This window comes from Biomphalaria glabrata, chromosome 5, assembly GCF_947242115.1.
Source record: "Biomphalaria glabrata chromosome 5, xgBioGlab47.1, whole genome shotgun sequence".
Taxonomy (NCBI): Eukaryota; Metazoa; Mollusca; class Gastropoda; family Planorbidae; genus Biomphalaria; species Biomphalaria glabrata.
This window is the reverse complement of record NC_074715.1, coordinates 22,550,672-22,569,185: the sequence shown is the minus strand read 5'-3', so window position 1 is coordinate 22,569,185 and position 18,514 is coordinate 22,550,672. Positions and strand designations below refer to the sequence as shown.

General features: G+C 32.7%; 1 protein-coding gene across 1 annotated transcript; it reads left to right on the top strand.

Moving 5' to 3' along the window:
• Positions 1-1,703: 1,703 nt before the first annotated feature.
• On the top strand, positions 1,704-16,959 carry LOC106074737 (protein zyg-11 homolog B-like). The gene is made up of 14 exons (XM_056028377.1): positions 1,704-1,890; positions 4,950-5,864; positions 5,990-6,107; positions 7,054-7,194; positions 7,473-7,649; positions 7,751-7,804; positions 7,904-8,014; positions 8,119-8,260; positions 8,943-9,076; positions 9,213-9,280; positions 10,581-10,713; positions 10,845-10,897; positions 11,210-11,304; positions 14,677-16,959. The coding sequence occupies exons 2-14, from the start codon at positions 4,999-5,001 to the stop codon at positions 14,847-14,849; spliced, it is 2,265 nt and encodes a 754-aa protein (XP_055884352.1). The 5' UTR covers positions 1,704-1,890; positions 4,950-4,998; the 3' UTR covers positions 14,850-16,959.
• Positions 16,960-18,514: the final 1,555 nt, after the last annotated feature.

The window sequence follows — 18,514 nt, the reverse complement described above, 5'->3', positions numbered from 1 at the left end:
CCACGTGTGCAAAAGAAAAATGTCATCGACATTTCTATCATCATACTTCACTGTGGTTGTTGATTTTTCTTGTCCTCTTTCTAAACGCGAACTCTGTAAGTCCCTGCGAACTTTGATGTTTTTGTGTACGACACCCTGTCATCGACTTGAACAGAAAGGAAAGCAATGTAAAGGAATACTGTATGCTGGAATTGATTAAAAGAATCAGCGAGAACCATGCTGAACAACAACGCTCCTAGAGTCGACAGGAAACGTGCTGAGGTTAGTTTCTGAGAAGAAAGTAGGACGCTGCAAAGTAAAAGCACCACACATGCATGCCTTTAACACTAGAGTTTTTAAAGCAGTGAATAAAAAAGGACCAAGAAGAAAACGCCGAAATGTGGTAACTTTAAAGTTATAAGTTAAAAGACTAAGAAAGATTTTAAAATGAAAGCGTGACAATGATCAGCTTTTTATGAAAGCGGGACATTGGCCATCCCGCCCGGACATTTTATGAAAACGTGACAGAAATTTCTATAAATCAAATAAGAACATAAAACTAAAATGGTTTTAACCTTGGTAAGGCCAATAATAGAATATGCATCCTCTGTTTTGGGACCCCTCAACTCAAGAAAACATTACGAAACTGGAACAAACACTAAATAGAGCAGTGAGATTCATAAAAAAACGAATATTCATATTTGACTAGAGTAACACCTTTTAAATTTAGAAAGCCTTCAGGAGAGAAGACACAAAAGTAAAGTAGCAGTTATACATAAAACACTGCACCATTATCTTCTAATACAAAATCTAATAAAATACTCAGAAACACAAAGATAGAAGATGCAAATCCTCGTTCCATATGCTAGAACAAATTTGTACAAATGCTCTTTCTTCCCTAGTGCTATTAGAGCATAGAATGGGTTGCCTGAGCCAGTTATGAAAACCATTTAAGTCATTGGTTAATATGCATGACGCATAGGACGTAGGCCTAATCATTTTCTTTTTGAATTAGGCTAACGTCTGTATTAAACAATTATATAAGATAAAAGATGGTCCAAACCGGGACTGTCATGCCTAAGTCGGAACGTCTTGTCATCTTATTGTTAGGCAAATGGACAGCCAAAAGAACACAGAGCAAATGATACGGCCCTACTCTGCTAAATTATGCCCAACCTACTCTGAGACCGATAGGACTACAGATCCTTTTTTTTTTTTTTAAGGTGAACATATAGCAGCCATCTTCATTTTCGTAAAATCAGCGCCTTTTTTTTTTGTTTGTTTGACTTTTCTTGAAAGTAAAAGATTTTCTTAGATCTGCAATCCAAAGCGCATAATTTCCTATTATTTCTATATTATCTAAGACAAGACTGGGATTGCTGTCTTATTTAATTATTCTAATAGCGTTCTCAGCAACACTCTTCTATAGAAAGTTAAAGAAAAACGTTTTCTTTTCTACCCAATTGCCAGTGAAAAAAATGTTGTTTATAGATCTATATTATACATACATTGGAGTTCACAAAAATTAGCATTTTATGTTTCGGTTAAAAGCCTCTCAAAATATTAAAAATCTCTGTATTTAAAAACTTTAATTTTGTTTATTTTATTTTGCACTGAATCATAACAGAAAGTTCTTAAATCTCGATGAATATAGTTGAAAACAGAAAATTTGATAAAACCTGGTTAAGTTTAGAAAAGGATAAAAATAACTAGATCTATATAGATTATAGAGGGCAGGTGCAGACAAAATGGCCGACATTATTAATCCTTTAAACATAATGATGATAATCTGCTCTGTGAAAATTATCTGTATGATCGGTGCATACTTATTTTAAGCTTTTATTAAATAAATTTAAAAAAAGAACAATTCATCTACTTTTTTAACGTGTTATTACACACAGCTCATCTGTGGTCAGTAAATCTAACAACTTTTTACTCAATTTGATCATTTTGATGAATTTACTTTTAGTTTTAGACTCTAGACTACAGTCTAGACCACTCTAGTAGTGATTTTAGTGTTTTACTTTTAGTTTCTAAATTTAAATCTAGATCTAGAATAGATCTAGATCTAGATTCTAGTTAGTTTAAGTTTGTAAGTTAGCCTTTTACTTTTATTATGTATAGATCTAAATTTAAACTTATCTTATTTGAGTTATAGTTATAATAATAATAATATTATAATTATGACTTAATAGTAGATCCTAGATGAGATCTAGAGTCCCTAGACCAATCTATACTTATACTCAGTCTATATAATATAGTCAATAGTCTATACTATAAATAATACTGCCTTGCAAGCCAACTACTAAACTTAAAACTAGTCTAGACTGTGACTCCAGTCACACTCTAGAGTGACTAGTCTCTATGACTCTACTATCTCTAGATCTATACTAGATTATTCTAGATCTAGTGATTCTAGTCCATCTAGAAATCTAGATCCAGATAAGGCAGATTCTACTAAATTCTAGATGATTAGTTTTATTAGGTAACTAGTCTAGATTCTAGATCTAGAATTCTAGATTATGCTAGATCTAATACTAGAGATCTATTCATGATATAATTATGATATTCATTGATATTGAACTAATTCTAAGCCATGATTTTTAAATTTTGATTCAGATGATGATCATGAGATATAATCATATAGATCTATATTATTAATCTATATTCATTATATTATTATATATATTCATATGATTACATGATTCTAGATCAGACAATCATCTAGAGATTTACTTGAGTCTTGACTGGTCTTGACTTGAGTCTTGATTACTCTTGATCTAGATCTATAGATCTATATAGATCTAGTCAATCTAGTCTTCTATAATAATAATGTGTAAATGTCATGATAGACTTGAGATGATCATGATGATCATAATCATATCATTAGACTAGTCATTATAAATGATTTATTTAGTTAGTAATTTAGTCTAAACAGTTGTTCATGAAATATAATAATAATTTAAATACAGACCATATATATTATGATATATATATATACAGATTATACACTGATTAGTAAATTAAAGTTAAGTTACAGTATTACTATTTATTATAATACTATTACAGATTATCATTTAAAATTTAAAAATTTAAATCATGATCTAATCTAGATTCTAGAAATATAGAATAGATTTAGACATACATAATAGGTGTATTAGTGTATTGATTTCTAGACATAGATCTAGATTCTAGCTAGGTCTAATCATCTCTCTAAATATATAAATAACTATACTAGACTATAAATACTATATATATATATATATATATATTGTTATAAACCTGGTGGTGGCACAGATGGGGGTAGTGGTGTGTGTGTGTAGTCAGCCGACGCAAATCGCCCCAGGCCAGCGCTAGACGAGCGGTCAACCATGACGAGTTACGACGATCAGCCGAGACGAGTGTCAACATGATGGTTCTTCGGGAAGGATCGACGTCGTGAACAGAGCTCAGGAGTGTCACGAGGGATGTAGTCATCTGACCACCCAGAATGGTCGAGCGACGTTCTGTCCGGTTCTAGAAGGCCAGCAGGGACCCTATATAAAGAGCGAAGGTATCAGAGACCAGTCAGTCACAACTTCCCGATCTACAGTTCGTTACAACGGCTCAGTACAAGTCCGAGACGAGACAGAGAGACCAGTGCAAGAGTTGATACGGTGGAGAGATATTTGTACAGTCTTGTGTTACGTGCTGCCAATTGTACAGTATTGGCTGGTTTTTTATTGACATTAAACTATTACGTTATTTTCAAGCCCAGAGTTGTCAAGTTCTTTAAGTTGGTGGTGTCGTTTGGTGCAATTAGCAGAGAGCCTGGATAGGGAGATTCGTAACAATATATATATATATATATATTACAATTATACTAGATTATATTATAGTCTAAAAATGACTAGATTATCATAGTCATAACATTAACTTATAGATTAATCTATCTAGATTCTAGAATTCTAGATCTTTAATAATTTTCTAAATTAGTTAATTAGTTGATCTCTATGTATTATGTCTAGAATTAAGATTATTCTAGGTCTAGGGTTAATAAAGCAGACTCTTGAGTTTATACTCTTCATCTATATATATTAACAATAGTAATAAGTATTGTTACAATTTTCTCTATCACTGCTAACACAACACAGCACATTGAATACAAGAACTTCAATAAACAATGTGGCGTTTTAATTACAATTACATCGACAGCCAATTCAACACAATTGGCTACACTAACTTCAAATGCTTTCTTGTACTTAACAGAACTGCCTAACTAATCACTACAAGTCTCTCTAGCTCATACAGCTACATTCTCGAGGACTCACAGTATCACATTGTCCTTATTGCCTTGCTGTCATGAACTCAACTGTCCTTTCTTACACACTGTCTCTCGACCATGAAGGCTTTTGGGCGCATGACCATAATACTGGTCATATTTGCATGAACTAGCAGTACTGTCCCTTGTCTATCGACAGCTGTTGACCTGTGTGATTGGCCTGAGTCTTGTGTATCAGTAGGCTGCACACACATTAACCCTTTCAGTCCGCCACTGGAGTTACAACAGTATATATTCGTAGATCTAGATCTAAAATATATATAGCACTAGTGACTAGATCTAGTCTAAGTCTAGACAGTCTAAGGCTAGTCTCTAGATAATAGTTTTTTTTTAATATTAGATTAGAATTTAGATCTTGATCTACTTGTCTTTTAGTTCTAGTGGTTAAAGGGTAACTCTGATTCCAATCATATTCCAATGGTTTTTCAAATTTGAATTACTGTCATATAGATCTAGAATTTAGATGCAGTTGAATGAAATCATTTATATTTTTTAAATTAATCTAATGTTTCATTTTATTATACCATTTTTTGATTTATCAATTGATAAGTATTGAAATGACATTAACTTTTGACTGTTTTTCATATTAGTAAATGTAAAATAATTTCCATTTTTATTTAAACCTGATTTTTTTTTGTTTAATTAACAGGAGGTCAATTATCATCACAGGGCTTCAGGGCCATTGATTCATACTGAAAATGTATGACACGCCAATGAGCCTTCAGAGCTGCTGTGTAGATTTCATTTGTGATAATCTGACTGCTTTGTGTGAGGTGCAGCCTGCTGCCCACTCTGATTTTAAACAGACTAAGATGGTTTTTAAGGATCCAGAAACATGTTTCCATGCCAATCTTTCTGATCAACTCTTATCAACCTTGAGTGAAAAAGGAAAACTAAATGACGAGTCTCTTTCTCTGTTCGATCCCAGTGTCACTGCTCTGCGGCACGTAAATATTCATAATGCCCCAGTCACTAGTCGAGGCTTGCGAATTCTAAAAGGTCACAGGGTGTCACAGTTAGAAATAACTGGCATTAAAGAGGTGACAGTCAATGATATCATTGGTTGTTTGGGGGAGTGGACTCTGTCTAATCTCAGGTTATTAAATGTGAGTAGAAACACTTTTCTAAATAACTCAAAGTTCTGTGTGGTTGTCTCCCTTTCCAAGTTAAGGAATCTGCATACATTAAATGTCAGTTCTACTGAATTCAATCGGCATGGACTTGAAATTATAGCTGAGGATTTACCTTGTCTTGAAGTCCTAGACATTTCATCCACAGAAATTAATGATATATCTCCACTTAAGAAGTGCAAGAATCGATTGAAATCATTGAGTATGTACAATTTACAGCTACACAGAAACTCTGATCCAATAGGAGTTGTAAGTGAACTGATTCATTTAGTGCATTTAGATGTGTCCAATGAGGCCACCAGGGAATCTATTATCACTTCTGTGGCCACTGAGCGTTTCCAAGTGCCAGAATATTTATCTAGATGTGATGCTAATCCAAATTTAGTCTCTTTGGATATATCTGGATCAGCTGATGTTGCCCCCTGTGTTGTGGAGTAAGTTGTTTTTTTTTTTGTCTTAATAAAAATTTAAAATATTTAGTAGTATGTGTCAACTAAATTAGAAAAAAAAAAATTCTTTAAAGGTCTTGATTTTAGAAAACATTCGCTCTGTTCTTTAGATCATTTTTAGATCGGCACAAAAAGTTGAATTTCCTTGGCTTGGCATTAACATCAATATCTGAATATGAAATGTTTCAACCAGAGAGCAGCTGGTTACGCAATCGACCAGATTTAAAGGTAACATCAACAAATTTTGTTCAACTTGTTTGCCATTCAAAACTTTTTTTTATCTATCAATTCAGTTTATCAAAATTTCTTAATATTGAATTATTAAAAAAATAAGCTTATTAATTATTTTTTTTATGCATATATGTTCTTTTATTGAAAAAAAACATGTTTTATTAGAACATATTTGAACATAAAAAATTAAAATTCTTAAACATTGCCAGTAATTTCATAAACATAAAAACAAGACCCCATCTATTTCTGTTTGAAAAGACCATTCTATAATAAAGTAATTCAAGATGTTCAACATTTAAAAAGCACTATTTTTAATATATATATATATCCTATATACTGTGATATTTGATTCTTTAAGAAAAATAATTTTTTGTTAGTTTGCTTGAAATCACATTATGTATTTGCCCATGGGATGATAGTAAAATATGAAAAGGAGAATTTCCTGTTTCAATGTAACTTCAATCCTAGACTCAAGTCATTAGGTGTAAATTATTCAAATTAAATTTGATATTTTATCGTTATTAGTTTTTGAGAAATGAATTGATAAAGAGTTCATTTTTGAGAATACATTAGGGATAAAAAATGATATTGTGCATTAACATTTATCTCTCCTTGTATTAAAGTTTGCAGTCCAATTTTTAGAATCATTGGTAACATTCAAAGAAGATATTGAAACTTATTTGTTCCTCTCTTGGGTGCAGTTTTGAAAAGATGACAATGAAACTTAAGGTGGTAAAGGAAATTTCATTAGCTTAAAAATATCACGAGCAGTTGTTTGTTTTTTTCTGAATACAATGCTTCAATGTAATAAAATATTTATTGACAGATATAGAGTACATTAGTTTTTTTTTACTTTTTGATATTTTCTACAATGATTCATAAGGTTCTTACTTATGTATATAATTTATTTTATATGACCAAAGATCTTATAATTATCCTCTAGATTTCAGGAGAGTACACAGAGTCTCAGATAATAGAATCCTTACGTCGTTATTTGCCAAGAAGTGCATACATGCAGAAAGCATTGTTCAAACTTTTTAACTTATCACAAGGTACAGAAGAACCACGAGAAGACATTATAAAGGTAAGAGGCGTTATACATAAACATAGTGGATTCTATTTAGTTTGTGTTAGAGCTTACATGAACATAGTGGATTCTATTTAGTTTGTGTTAAAGCTTACATGAACATAGTGGATTCTATTTAGTTTGTGTTAGAGCTTACATGAACATAGTGGATTCTATTTAGTTTGTGTTAGAGCTTACATGAACATAGTGGATTCTATTTAGTTTGTGTTAGAGCTTACATTAAATGCTGTTTGTTTGTTTCACATTTTATTGGCATCATCTCACTTTTTCTCCAGCTTGTCTTGCCAGCAATGAAAAGTCATCCCAAATTGCTTTCTGTCCAAATGGCTGCCACTGCTTGCCTGTATAACTTAACCAGAGGAGATGTTGGGATCAAGATTCATTCAGTTCTATTATCTAAATGTGTAGACCTCACATTGACAGCCATGGAAAATTTTCCTAATCACCAGCAGGTCTGTCACTCAGTTTGTCCTCAATGAAAGTCAATGTATGTGTTGATGTATACAAAACTGAGCTATTTTCTAACTAAATGTCTTGTTCTATTGCATTTCAGCTACAAAAAAATGCTCTACTGACAATTTGCAGTGACAGGATATTACAAGAAGTGGTAACATTTTTGACACAAAGTTTAGTCCTCAATTTGAAAATAAAACTATTGAAAGGATCACTTGGTTGTACTAATATTCATCTTTTTTTTTTCCTGCAGAACTTTGACCGGTTCAGATGCTCAAGATTAGTCATGGAATGTATGTGTCAGTTTGATGATGCTTCAATGAATCGGATGTCAGTAGCCATCTGTTCTATACTAGCTGCAAAGGTGGCCTGTTATTTCAAACTTAAAATAGTTATGAAATAAATATCCCATATACATTTTTTTTTTCACTAATATTTATTAATGATTTTCAACAAATATTTTATTAGATTTCAACGGAACAGACAACAATTCTTGGTGCCAAAGCTCGCTATATGAAGAAATTATTAATGTTGGTAGAAGAAAGGCTTGTGATAAGGGAGCTTGATATTACTCTGAGGTTTACACTTAGTGCTCTGTGGAATCTTACAGGTAAATTACACAAGAATTAATTATATCAATTACCTTTACCTATCCCTTAGTCTGTTGGACCATTGGGGCACCAAGCAAGACGTTTTTCTCTATTCCTACCTGTTTTTTGCCTTGTTTAAAACCTTTTTCAATGGTAGGCCCGTCCATTCTTTTATGTTGTTCTCCCATCGCTTTCTCTGTCTGCCTCTTCTTCTTTTTCCTGGTACTGTACCCTGAAGGAAGATCTATGCAAGCCCCGCAGATCTTATAATATGGCCATAGATTTTAAGCTTGCGTTTTTTTTACAATAGTTAGCAGGTCATCATGGGGTCCGATCGCTGCAGTGACCCTGTCTCTAATCTATCAATAATTTTGTACAATTCAGGAGTCACTTGAAATAATTTCTCTAAATGCTAGAATTAAATATTTTATATTTTTTTTTACAGTAATGTCTCTTATTTATAATTGAGTATCACTATTATACAACAATTGCTGACACAAATAGTTCTTATTATAATTTATGATTATGAGACCAAAATAAACAGATATACAGATCATACATCTAGTTGGTCCTAACTTATGGTTTGATTGTTTTTATATGTAATCATAACACATTTCTAATTAGAGTCAAGAAAGCAGCCTAAGCCTTAATCTTAATTTTACTGGTAATATTGACCTATATTGTCACTGGGTTGGTTGTCAGATGAAGCACCATCCACATGTAACGTGTTCTTGACAGAAGGAGGACTGGAATTGTTTATTAAACTTCTACAACTAACTGATGGAGAAGAAACAGAAAGTCATGTTCAAGTGGAAACCAAAATTCTTGGTTTGTTGGTAAGTCAGTTGATAGAATTGTTTGATCATGGTGTTATATTTTGAAGCCATATTATGATAAAATATCATTATTTTTATAGTATCATTTATGTAAGCTCTTTTCAAAAGTTGTCTTATATTTTTTTTGTGTGTCCAGAACAACATTGCTGAAGTCAAAGCACTAAGATATAAATTAATGAGAGAAGATTTCATAATGTTAATAAAGTAAGTTTCTGCGTTATCTTATTCAAATTCCTAATTACTCAATCAGACCTGCCTACCGTTACGCAAAATGCATATTCGTTACGCAAAATCTCCCAAAAATGACAGTCAGTATGCAAATCGCATTTAACCCGTAGCGTTACGCATTTCGTATCCTTTTTTTTTTTCCCCCCTCTCTTGACTACGAGCGGTCACGGAGGTCACGCTAAGCCGTCCTGTTGGGCGGAAGGGGGGGGGAACAGAAAAGTTGGGGGAACACATTGTGTCCAGATCTATACGTTGATTGGTTCTTAATAGCAATTAGATTTAGTCTAAAAATGAAGAACGCGAGAGTGAGGGAGTGGCGGGTTGGTACCGTCAGTTAGCTGATACACACGGTGACCAACGTGACTTTTTTTTTTTTTTTTTTTTTTTTGTAAGTTCATTAGTAGAAATTAACGTATTCATTTGTATAGAAAAAAATATCGAAGTGCTATTGATTCAAAACACATTGAGTGACATTGTAGATATCGAGTCTATATCTAGATCTGGATTCTAGATCTAGATAACTTGTTATACAGAAATAGATCCACGGCATCGGTAACACTTGAGCCCAGATCTAGAGTAGATTAGTAGATTATATTCATTATAAATTATATAGACATAGATCTAGATCCAGATCTAGTCTAGATATCATCTCTATAGTATTGTATTGTCGTATTGATCTAGATTTAGATTGTAGATCTAATCATGACATCGAGATCTAATATTTTATATATATATATATATATATATATATATATATATATATATATATGACAAAATAGTGGATCGCGTAAGTGTTACGCATTCTGGTGCCAAAATACGCATTTTGACCATCAGCGTTACGCATTTGGATATATATATATATATATATGACAAAATAGTGGATCGCGTAAGTGTTACGCATTCTGGTGCCAAAATACGCATTTTGACCATCAGCGTTACGCATTTGGACTTTTTTTGGTAGGCAGGTCTGCTCAATTAACTACTAGCTGATGATTTTTACTTGAATTGTGTTTAAAAAAAAAAGAACTAAAACTTACTGATATATGATAAAACAATCTGTATTAGACTAGCATGAAATTTAAGCAGAATAACAATGAAATAAAAGGATTTGGGGAAAGTTGATCATTGTGGGCACTTAGCAACATTTAAGTAGTCAGGGCTCCTAAATATAGGTTACATTTTTAAAAACTTCAGTTGTCACTACAAGATATGTGTTAGGATGTCATCCAAATTAGTTGATTGTCATTGATTGAGTTGAATGCTTCTTTACTTCCAGGCACATGTTACATGGGGAACACATAGATGTCAGTTATTTTGCAGCTGGAATACTAGCTCACTTATGTAGTGATGGAGATGAAGCTTGGAGAAGTATAGCAGGTCTTGACAGATATGATATTCTAGAGGAATTGGTAGGATACATTTTTTTTTAAGGAAAATTTTATTTTTAGTTGAAATGTGTAGCATGTATTATGTCCATTGAAAAAAATATTTGATGGTGAAAATAATTTCATTCACTGACATTTTTCTTTCACGCATTCAGAAAACTGTTGTATCTAGTTGGGATCAGCCTAAAGCAGAAATGGTGGCTTATAGGTTAGTTTTATTTCATCACTTCTTTTAAGTACCAGTGTTGGACTGTTCCATTACCAAAAAAGTTTCTATTAAATAAAAAGATTTGTTTAATTACTGTATTTTTTTATTTATTACTAATGTAAATTCAATAAGCAGAAGAAGTAATAGTTTCCTAATACTCTAGCCAGGAATGTTCAGTGAGAAGTCTTCTTATTGAAAACATTTATAATACCATCTCAGAAACAGTCCATGGTATTTATAAGAATTTTCTACTGATTCTTATAATCTATTACTTTCTTTTGTCAAATGATTTGCATTTTCTTTTGAGTTTAGGTCTTTCAGTCCATTTTTTCCTCTTCTACAAAGTGAAGACACTCCAATACAGTTGTGGGCTGTCTGGGCCATTCACCATGTTTGTTCCAAAAATGGTAGGCTTTTTTTTATTAATATCATTTTTTAATGTCTAGATCAAAATATTCTGAATAAGAAAATGTGTATTATTATTATTTGTGGAAATTACTAAGGAATATTGTTATATAAAGGCATTAACATAACAAATATTGTAACAATGAAATTTACATTAAGTAGAGAATATCAGGTAACCGAGCCTCGCTCGGATGAATAATTTGTTAAGGAAGGATATATACCCGAAGTTATTTTGGGAATATTGTTGTAATTACAAAAATTAACGATCGGGTAAAGGCTATCAATCCGAGGAGTTGTTTTTTCGTTCTGTCAGTTCTCAATGTAATTGTACATGGCGATTAGAATAGAAAGTCCCCCCAACAGTAGGCCTATAGAAAACCACAGCTTACGTCTTAACGTTTTACATTGCTTCTTTCGCGTAAAACTATTGGGCTTTTATAGGCTTGGAAGAAAGTCTTTGCAGTGTAACTTCTAAAATGGTTACTTTCTGACATTTAATATTGCAATTAATATATTCATTATGGCTCTAAGACATGGACACTTTACAGAAAACAACTAAGACTTCTTGAGTGCTTTCACCAAAGATGCTTGCGCTCCATCATGGACATACGGTGGCAGGACCACACTACAAACAACTATGTCCTTGTTAATGCCAGTATGGACAGTATAGAGGGACTTCTTATGGTCCGACAGTTGCACGTATCCCGTATGGGAGACGAACATATGCCAAAGGCAGTCTTTTTTTGGTGAGCTAAAAGGTGGTCGACGTAAAAGAGGCGCCCCACTGAAACGCTTCTAAGACCAGCTTAGGCATCAACTTTCCTTGGCTGACATAGAAGAGAGCACCTGGTTGTATGCTGCCTCCGAATAAGACAGCTGGAGATCACTCACGAAGGCCGCGGGATACACATTTGAGACCAAAAGAAAATCTGCTGCCGAGGACAAACACAGATGGCGAAAAGAAAATCTAAATCAACCACCTGCGGACAATGGTTATGCTTGCTCTGGATGTGGCAGCCACTGGAAATACTGCATTCCTCGCTAATCTTCGGACTTGAAGACAAGCCTTATTATTATGGCTTTAGTAAGAATCATCAAGTGATGCAAAATTTCTACGTTATAGTGTAAAACATGCACCTAGTAACAAAGTAAAATCGCACATTTTTTCCTAAGAGACAAAAAAAATCGCGTAAGTATTCTAAAGAAGCGTTATTGTGAGGCATCTCTTTTACTCTGATAACTTTTCAGCTTATTAAAAAAAAAGATTGCCAAAAATATGTTTGTCCCCCATACGGAATAAGTGCCCTGCAGAGCGTGACTGTCAGATTATAAGAAGTTCATACCATTTTGCAAGAATATCGCTGATTGTATTGCTGTCTTTGGTGAAGTCGTTCAAGAAGTCTTAGTTGCTTTCTATAAAGTACTCATGTCTCAGATCCACATAGAGAAGTTGAGAGAATCATTGGTTGACACTGATTTTGGTAGACAGGCGTAGAGATTTATCTCGCCAAACTCTCGCTTGGAGGCGTCCAAAAGCACGACTATCCCTGATCAACCTCTCTTTAAAGCAATGCGTCATTTGATACTATGCTTTCCAGATAATGTGAAGTTATCTACCACTTTAAGAGATGTCTATGCGTGGTGATCTTTGGGCGTTTTATTGGGTGACTTCTGGAACATGACTTCTGTTTTACTGAGGTTTATAGGTTAAGCAAAAAAAGCAGCAGCGTGATGAAAATTTGTTGACCGCGAGCTGGATATCATGCTGCCGCAGTGGACACCGAAGGTTCAAAAGCCCCACGCTAATTCTAGGTGTAAATTATTAAATTAAACCATTATAATTTATTATAGGGTTCACGTGGTCTCCTTGTTTTCGAGGAGCTCCTGGAAATCTCCTGAAACTCATAAAAATGTCCTTAAAAAGACAAAATTGTCATTTTGGGGTGTCAATCAATATGGTATATGCCAGTCCTACGGGTGATATAAAAAAAACGGCATCGTCAGCTTTCATTTAATAAAAATGTAATGCAAATATGAATTTATTTTCTAATACAAAATCTTAATTTTCACTTATTATCCTTATCCCTACCCTTACTGGTCCGCGCGCAATCCATTTCACATACGGCCCCGCAAATGTTAGGGCCTCCCTGGTTGTGCAAGTAAGGCATAGATAGCTGTGTTACGACCATTTCCTATGTTTTGGTATGGGACAGTAGACTTCGAAGCTTAAACACATTGCAATAATTCACCAGCAAAATAATAACAAAGTAAAAGCTACCTACGGTTGTGCGCAATTAAAGTGTAAACAATTTTTAAAGCCTTTAAAACACAATATTTAATCATACATAAAGATATTTAATTTCATTATTTTTCTTCCATAGTTTCATAATGGATCAATGTACAATAAGATGGTGCGCAAATGTTTAATTACGCCAATTGAATCTTTAAAACTTTTTCTTGTTTGCGAAGAAATGTCTTAGTGTACTGCTGTGAGCCTAGTGACTAAGCAGTGTCAAGTTTTTTTTCCCATTGACGTCATATAGAAAATTTCATTCATAAAACATTCTAGCCAAAATTAATTTTTCGATAATGAGCCATTTTCAAACCGATGTAACGGTCGACTTCGAGTTTTCCCGATGTGGCCAATGAGTTGAGAATTTTTTTCTCACTTTTATGCACATACCGTGAAATTTTAAAGAAAATCGTTAGAGCCTTTTTGGAAATAAAATTAATATATATAAATATATATACATACATACATACAAGAATTGCTCGCTTAAGAGTGTAGGATTTCCATCAGTGGGAGATCAATAGCTAGTTTTTTGGTGTATCCAGTGTACATCACAGAGAGGAAGTGTGGAGATACATTTTGTATTTCAAAAGTTGAAACATAATTTTGTATAAACTTGTTAGCACCATCAAATTGAGTTTTAAATCTCTTTTGCTTGGTCTGTTTAGTTCAAAATCTCCCCCAATCCTCTTCTCTTTATTTTCATATGGGTTTTTATTATATTGCCTCTACAGTGCATTTTGTTTTTTTTATTTGCTTAAAAAAAAAACAACTTAAACGTAGAGAAGATGCTGTGTTCAAAATGTACCTCCACTATAAAATCTCACTTAAACACTACAACTGGAGCTTACCTGAGGAAGTTGGCTTTTATTCTATAATGAAATAGCTAAAGGAACCAAAAAGTCTTGCCTGTTTTTGTGATGGGTGAATTGTATCTTCTCTGTGATGGTAAAAGGATAAAAGTCATGCCCCAAAGGCCATTATCATTAAAAACCTTTTCTTTTTTTTTTTTCATCATTACATATTTCCATTTGTAAGAGTGAATGTTCTAAGATTTAGAATTGGATGCTTTGTATTTTGCCAGGTAAGCGTTATCTGACCTTGTTAAGTAATGAAGGTGGTCATGAACACATTCAGAGACTTATGACATCTAGAACAGTTGACCCCAAGGTAATGACCATCTGTCAAGAAATTATGGATAAGCTTGAAGAATGCAAGGGCAAACCAGTAAGATACTGTCAAGAAATGGAGTTTTGAATGTTCTTATTTTAGCATTTAATGAGAGACTACTTTGTTAACTCATGTTTGATTGTCAAATCAGAAATATTTTATTGGACATAATGTAGTGCATGCTCTGTTTATTTAGCATAAACATTTATCAATAAACACATGCTCTGTTTATTTAACATAAACATCTATCAATAAACACATGCTCTGTTTATTTAACATTAAATATTGTTCCAAAGAGCTATTACTTTTTCTGTTTTTATTTAAATTTTTTTTTATTTTGTATTTGTATATTATTTCTCTCAAAATAAATATTTAAAAAAAAAAAATTTCACTATAAGATGAGAGATGGACACTAAATGATAACTACATTTTGTGTTCAATAGATTGATATTCATGAAATCTCAAAATGTAACTTTTTTTTCCTGAAGTTTGTGGTGTTGCAAGAATCAAGTACTAAGATAAATAAATGTAATGTTTGCTGTAGACTTTGAGGGTTTTGTCAGACAGTGTACAAGGAAAGACTGCCTACAGGAGGAATTATTTCTTATGACTAATTTTATTACATTCAAATGTATATAAACTGTCAGAGTTGGGGCCCACTTTAATTTTTTTTTTTTTTTTTTGTGGTTTTCAAGAAAATATTTTTTTTTTTTGAAAGGAGTATTTTGTCTCCAGCTTTTGTTCTTCTCTACTTCTAGCCATCCAAATGTAGAGAAACAAGAATGTTCTTTCTTGTGGAATATTTGGTAGTGTCATTCTAGCCATCCAAATGTAGAGAAACAAGAATGCTCTTTCTTGTGGAATATTTGGTAGTGTCATTCTAGCCATCCAAATGTAGAAAAACAAGAATGTTCTTTCTTGTGGAATATTTGGTAGTGTCATTCTAGCCATCCAAATGTAGAGAAACAAGAATGTTCTTTCTTGTGGAATATTTGGTAGTGCAGAAATGTTTTGAAGTCTTCATTTGAATCTTGTATTGGGAGATTGTGCTGATAAATAGAATGATTTACTGATATAAATGAACTTAGGTAGGAAACTCTCATTAGACTAAATAACATTGCTATGTTTAAGCCAGTTGAGTAAATATTTTTAAGGACTTTTGATAAAAAACAAACTTCTTGACAGTTGGAGTTTGAAATGTGTATGCACAAGTCCTGTAGATACATGAAGTGAAGCAATAAACCAAATTAGTTTTGTGACTTGATGTAATTTTGCTGTGGTTTGAAAAATATAAACTGTATAATTTATTTTCATGCAAAATAAAAAATGGCACCAGTGAGAGTTGGTATGAATGTTCTCACTTGTATAATAGATGTATAATCGATGTATAGTCTTCTTTGGAGAAACTTTATTTCCTGACCATAATCTACTCACAACACCAAGCCCTTCAAAACTTGTGTACCTCCTACTTAAAATGTGAGGAAATATGGTGTTTCACTGTTAACATTAGTCCTAAGATAAAGTCATCCAGCATAACTAGAGAGACATGTGATGTGCAATTTTTATAATATTTTTTTTTTCATTCATAACTATTATAATATCATCATTCAAAACATGGAACAGTGTGGCAAAACAAATTTTATAACAGGGTAATGGTGAATGTAATTGTTTCCTGTGTACATAATTAAAAGCCTAAAAACAGAAAGTGGTTTAACTACCAAATGAACTTGTATAGCTCAAGAATTGTCTTGTAAATAGAGCTATCTAGATTTGTTCAACTTTTTTTACTTTGGTTTCTTAACTTCATTGTAGTGGTATCAGTAGTCACATGAATAATCAATCCTTTTTTTTTTAATTTGGCTCTGTCATCATTGTTAGGAGTTCAGTTCCAGAGTACACCTGTGATCTTTTGGAATAACAAGATAGTTCAAGGTCATCTTGTTTCTGTTTAGGTATTGCAATGTTCCACTCTTACATATCTTTTCATTATTCTAAATGTAAATTGTAATCATGTTCTAATGGTTTCAAAGTTTTAATTGATTTTATTTAGTTCAAGAAAATTGTATTTGTTTTTAAACTATTATTGTACAAATATTTGTAAGAATCCATTTCTTGATGAAGGCATCAATTAGTCTGTGATTTCTTTGTCCAACAACTGTATATGATGTGTACACTCAAATAAATATCTTTGTCATTTGACCAATGCTTCAGTGACTTCATTCTTACTAGATTTTACAGCAGTTCTACATAGTCTTAATGGTATGCAGCTAGCATACTTTAATTTTGTTTTTTGATTAGACACTATTCCTACTGTAAATATTTTCACATTTATGTAATTTGAATCACAAATCATGACACCATGTTTCTCAAATATTGAAAACATTGTTTAGAAATAAACTCCCTTCAAATGAGGCATTTAAATAGTCCTCTATAAATTTAGTGTATACCAAAGCGACTAATTTTGTTAGTGTCCTTCAAAGGGGAAAAGCCACTATTAGTTTTGTGTGGTTTTGTCATGTTTGGACCTCAACAACTAGAAAGATTGAATATCCAATTTCATTTTGCAGTTTCTTTTTTAAATGAAATATTCAAGCCACTTTTTTTTTCATAAAGATACATTTTTAAAACGTGTTTATAGAAAAATGGTGGAAGGAGGGGGGGTTAATAAAGAAAAAGAGATGATTTTGTATAATAAGGCTTGTCTTTAAGTCTGAAGAACAATGAAGAATGAAGTATTTTCTGTGGCTATGCGAAACAGTTACAAATAAAAACATGTATATAGATTACCAAACGATATCTTCTGCTACTTACAATTTACCAAATACCCTTATTACAATTCCAGCTCTTACTTTGCAAACTCATAGGTCATGTGTGGACCGAAACGATCTAAAGATTTTCCTTGAAATTTGACATTTTATATGTATCTTTGAGAAAAAAAAACACTACCATTTTGGCCACACATGGAAGACTACGGTTTGACCACTATAATTTTTCAAAATATACCCACTAATCATCTTAAAATTAAATTTGATTTACATCTTTTATTACACATGTTTCACCTGGAATCACCCTACATGACTGAGATATTTCATTTTATTCAATAATAAAGTTGGATTAATAAATAGATGTACATTTTGTGCACTGTCTTATGAAGAAACCAATAATTGGACTGATAATAGAACTTGATTGTGTAATGCTCACTGAAAGGACTCGTTACAATGTTGAAGCACTACATACAAGATAAATAGAAAGAGAAATGATAGACCACCTTCATCTTTATAAAGGAGGAATTGATTTATTTAAAAAAGTGTTAATAGGCAGTTTTTACTGGTATTTATTGGTAGTGTACTTCAGTCCATGAAGACCAAATATCTAAAGTAAGGACTCTTACCAAGGCCATGAATCCTTTGGGTCAACCACCAATTAATATATTTAAACACATTCCTTAGACCAGGCTAACTATATCTTCATAACAATCAGTTCATTGAATACTGTGAATATTAACAATGTAATAATGATGTAAGCCAACCTAACAAACCAATCGTGTGAGAAACGCTTTCATCCTGCACATGCCAATTTGTAAGGAGAGAGAAAGAGAGGTAGGATTGAAGTTGTACTTAATAGCATCTGATTTTCTGCTAAAAATATTGAAACTTGCCTCTTTGTCCAGCAAACAGATGACCCATGGGTGAACCCTTTGTGTTTGAAAATCTTGTTTATAGTACGGGTATGTTCAGCAAATTAAAAAAAAA

Coding starts and splice junctions, on each gene's coding strand:
- LOC106074737 (XM_056028377.1), top strand. CDS start 4,999: ATGTATGACACGCCAATGAGCCTTCAGAGCTGCTGTGTAGATTTCATT. Junction 8,015..8,118: donor GTTCTATACTAGCTGCAAAG/GTGGCCTGTTAT, acceptor ATATTTTATTAG/ATTTCAACGGAACAGACAAC. Junction 10,898..11,209: donor GCAGAAATGGTGGCTTATAG/GTTAGTTTTATT, acceptor TTTTGAGTTTAG/GTCTTTCAGTCCATTTTTTC.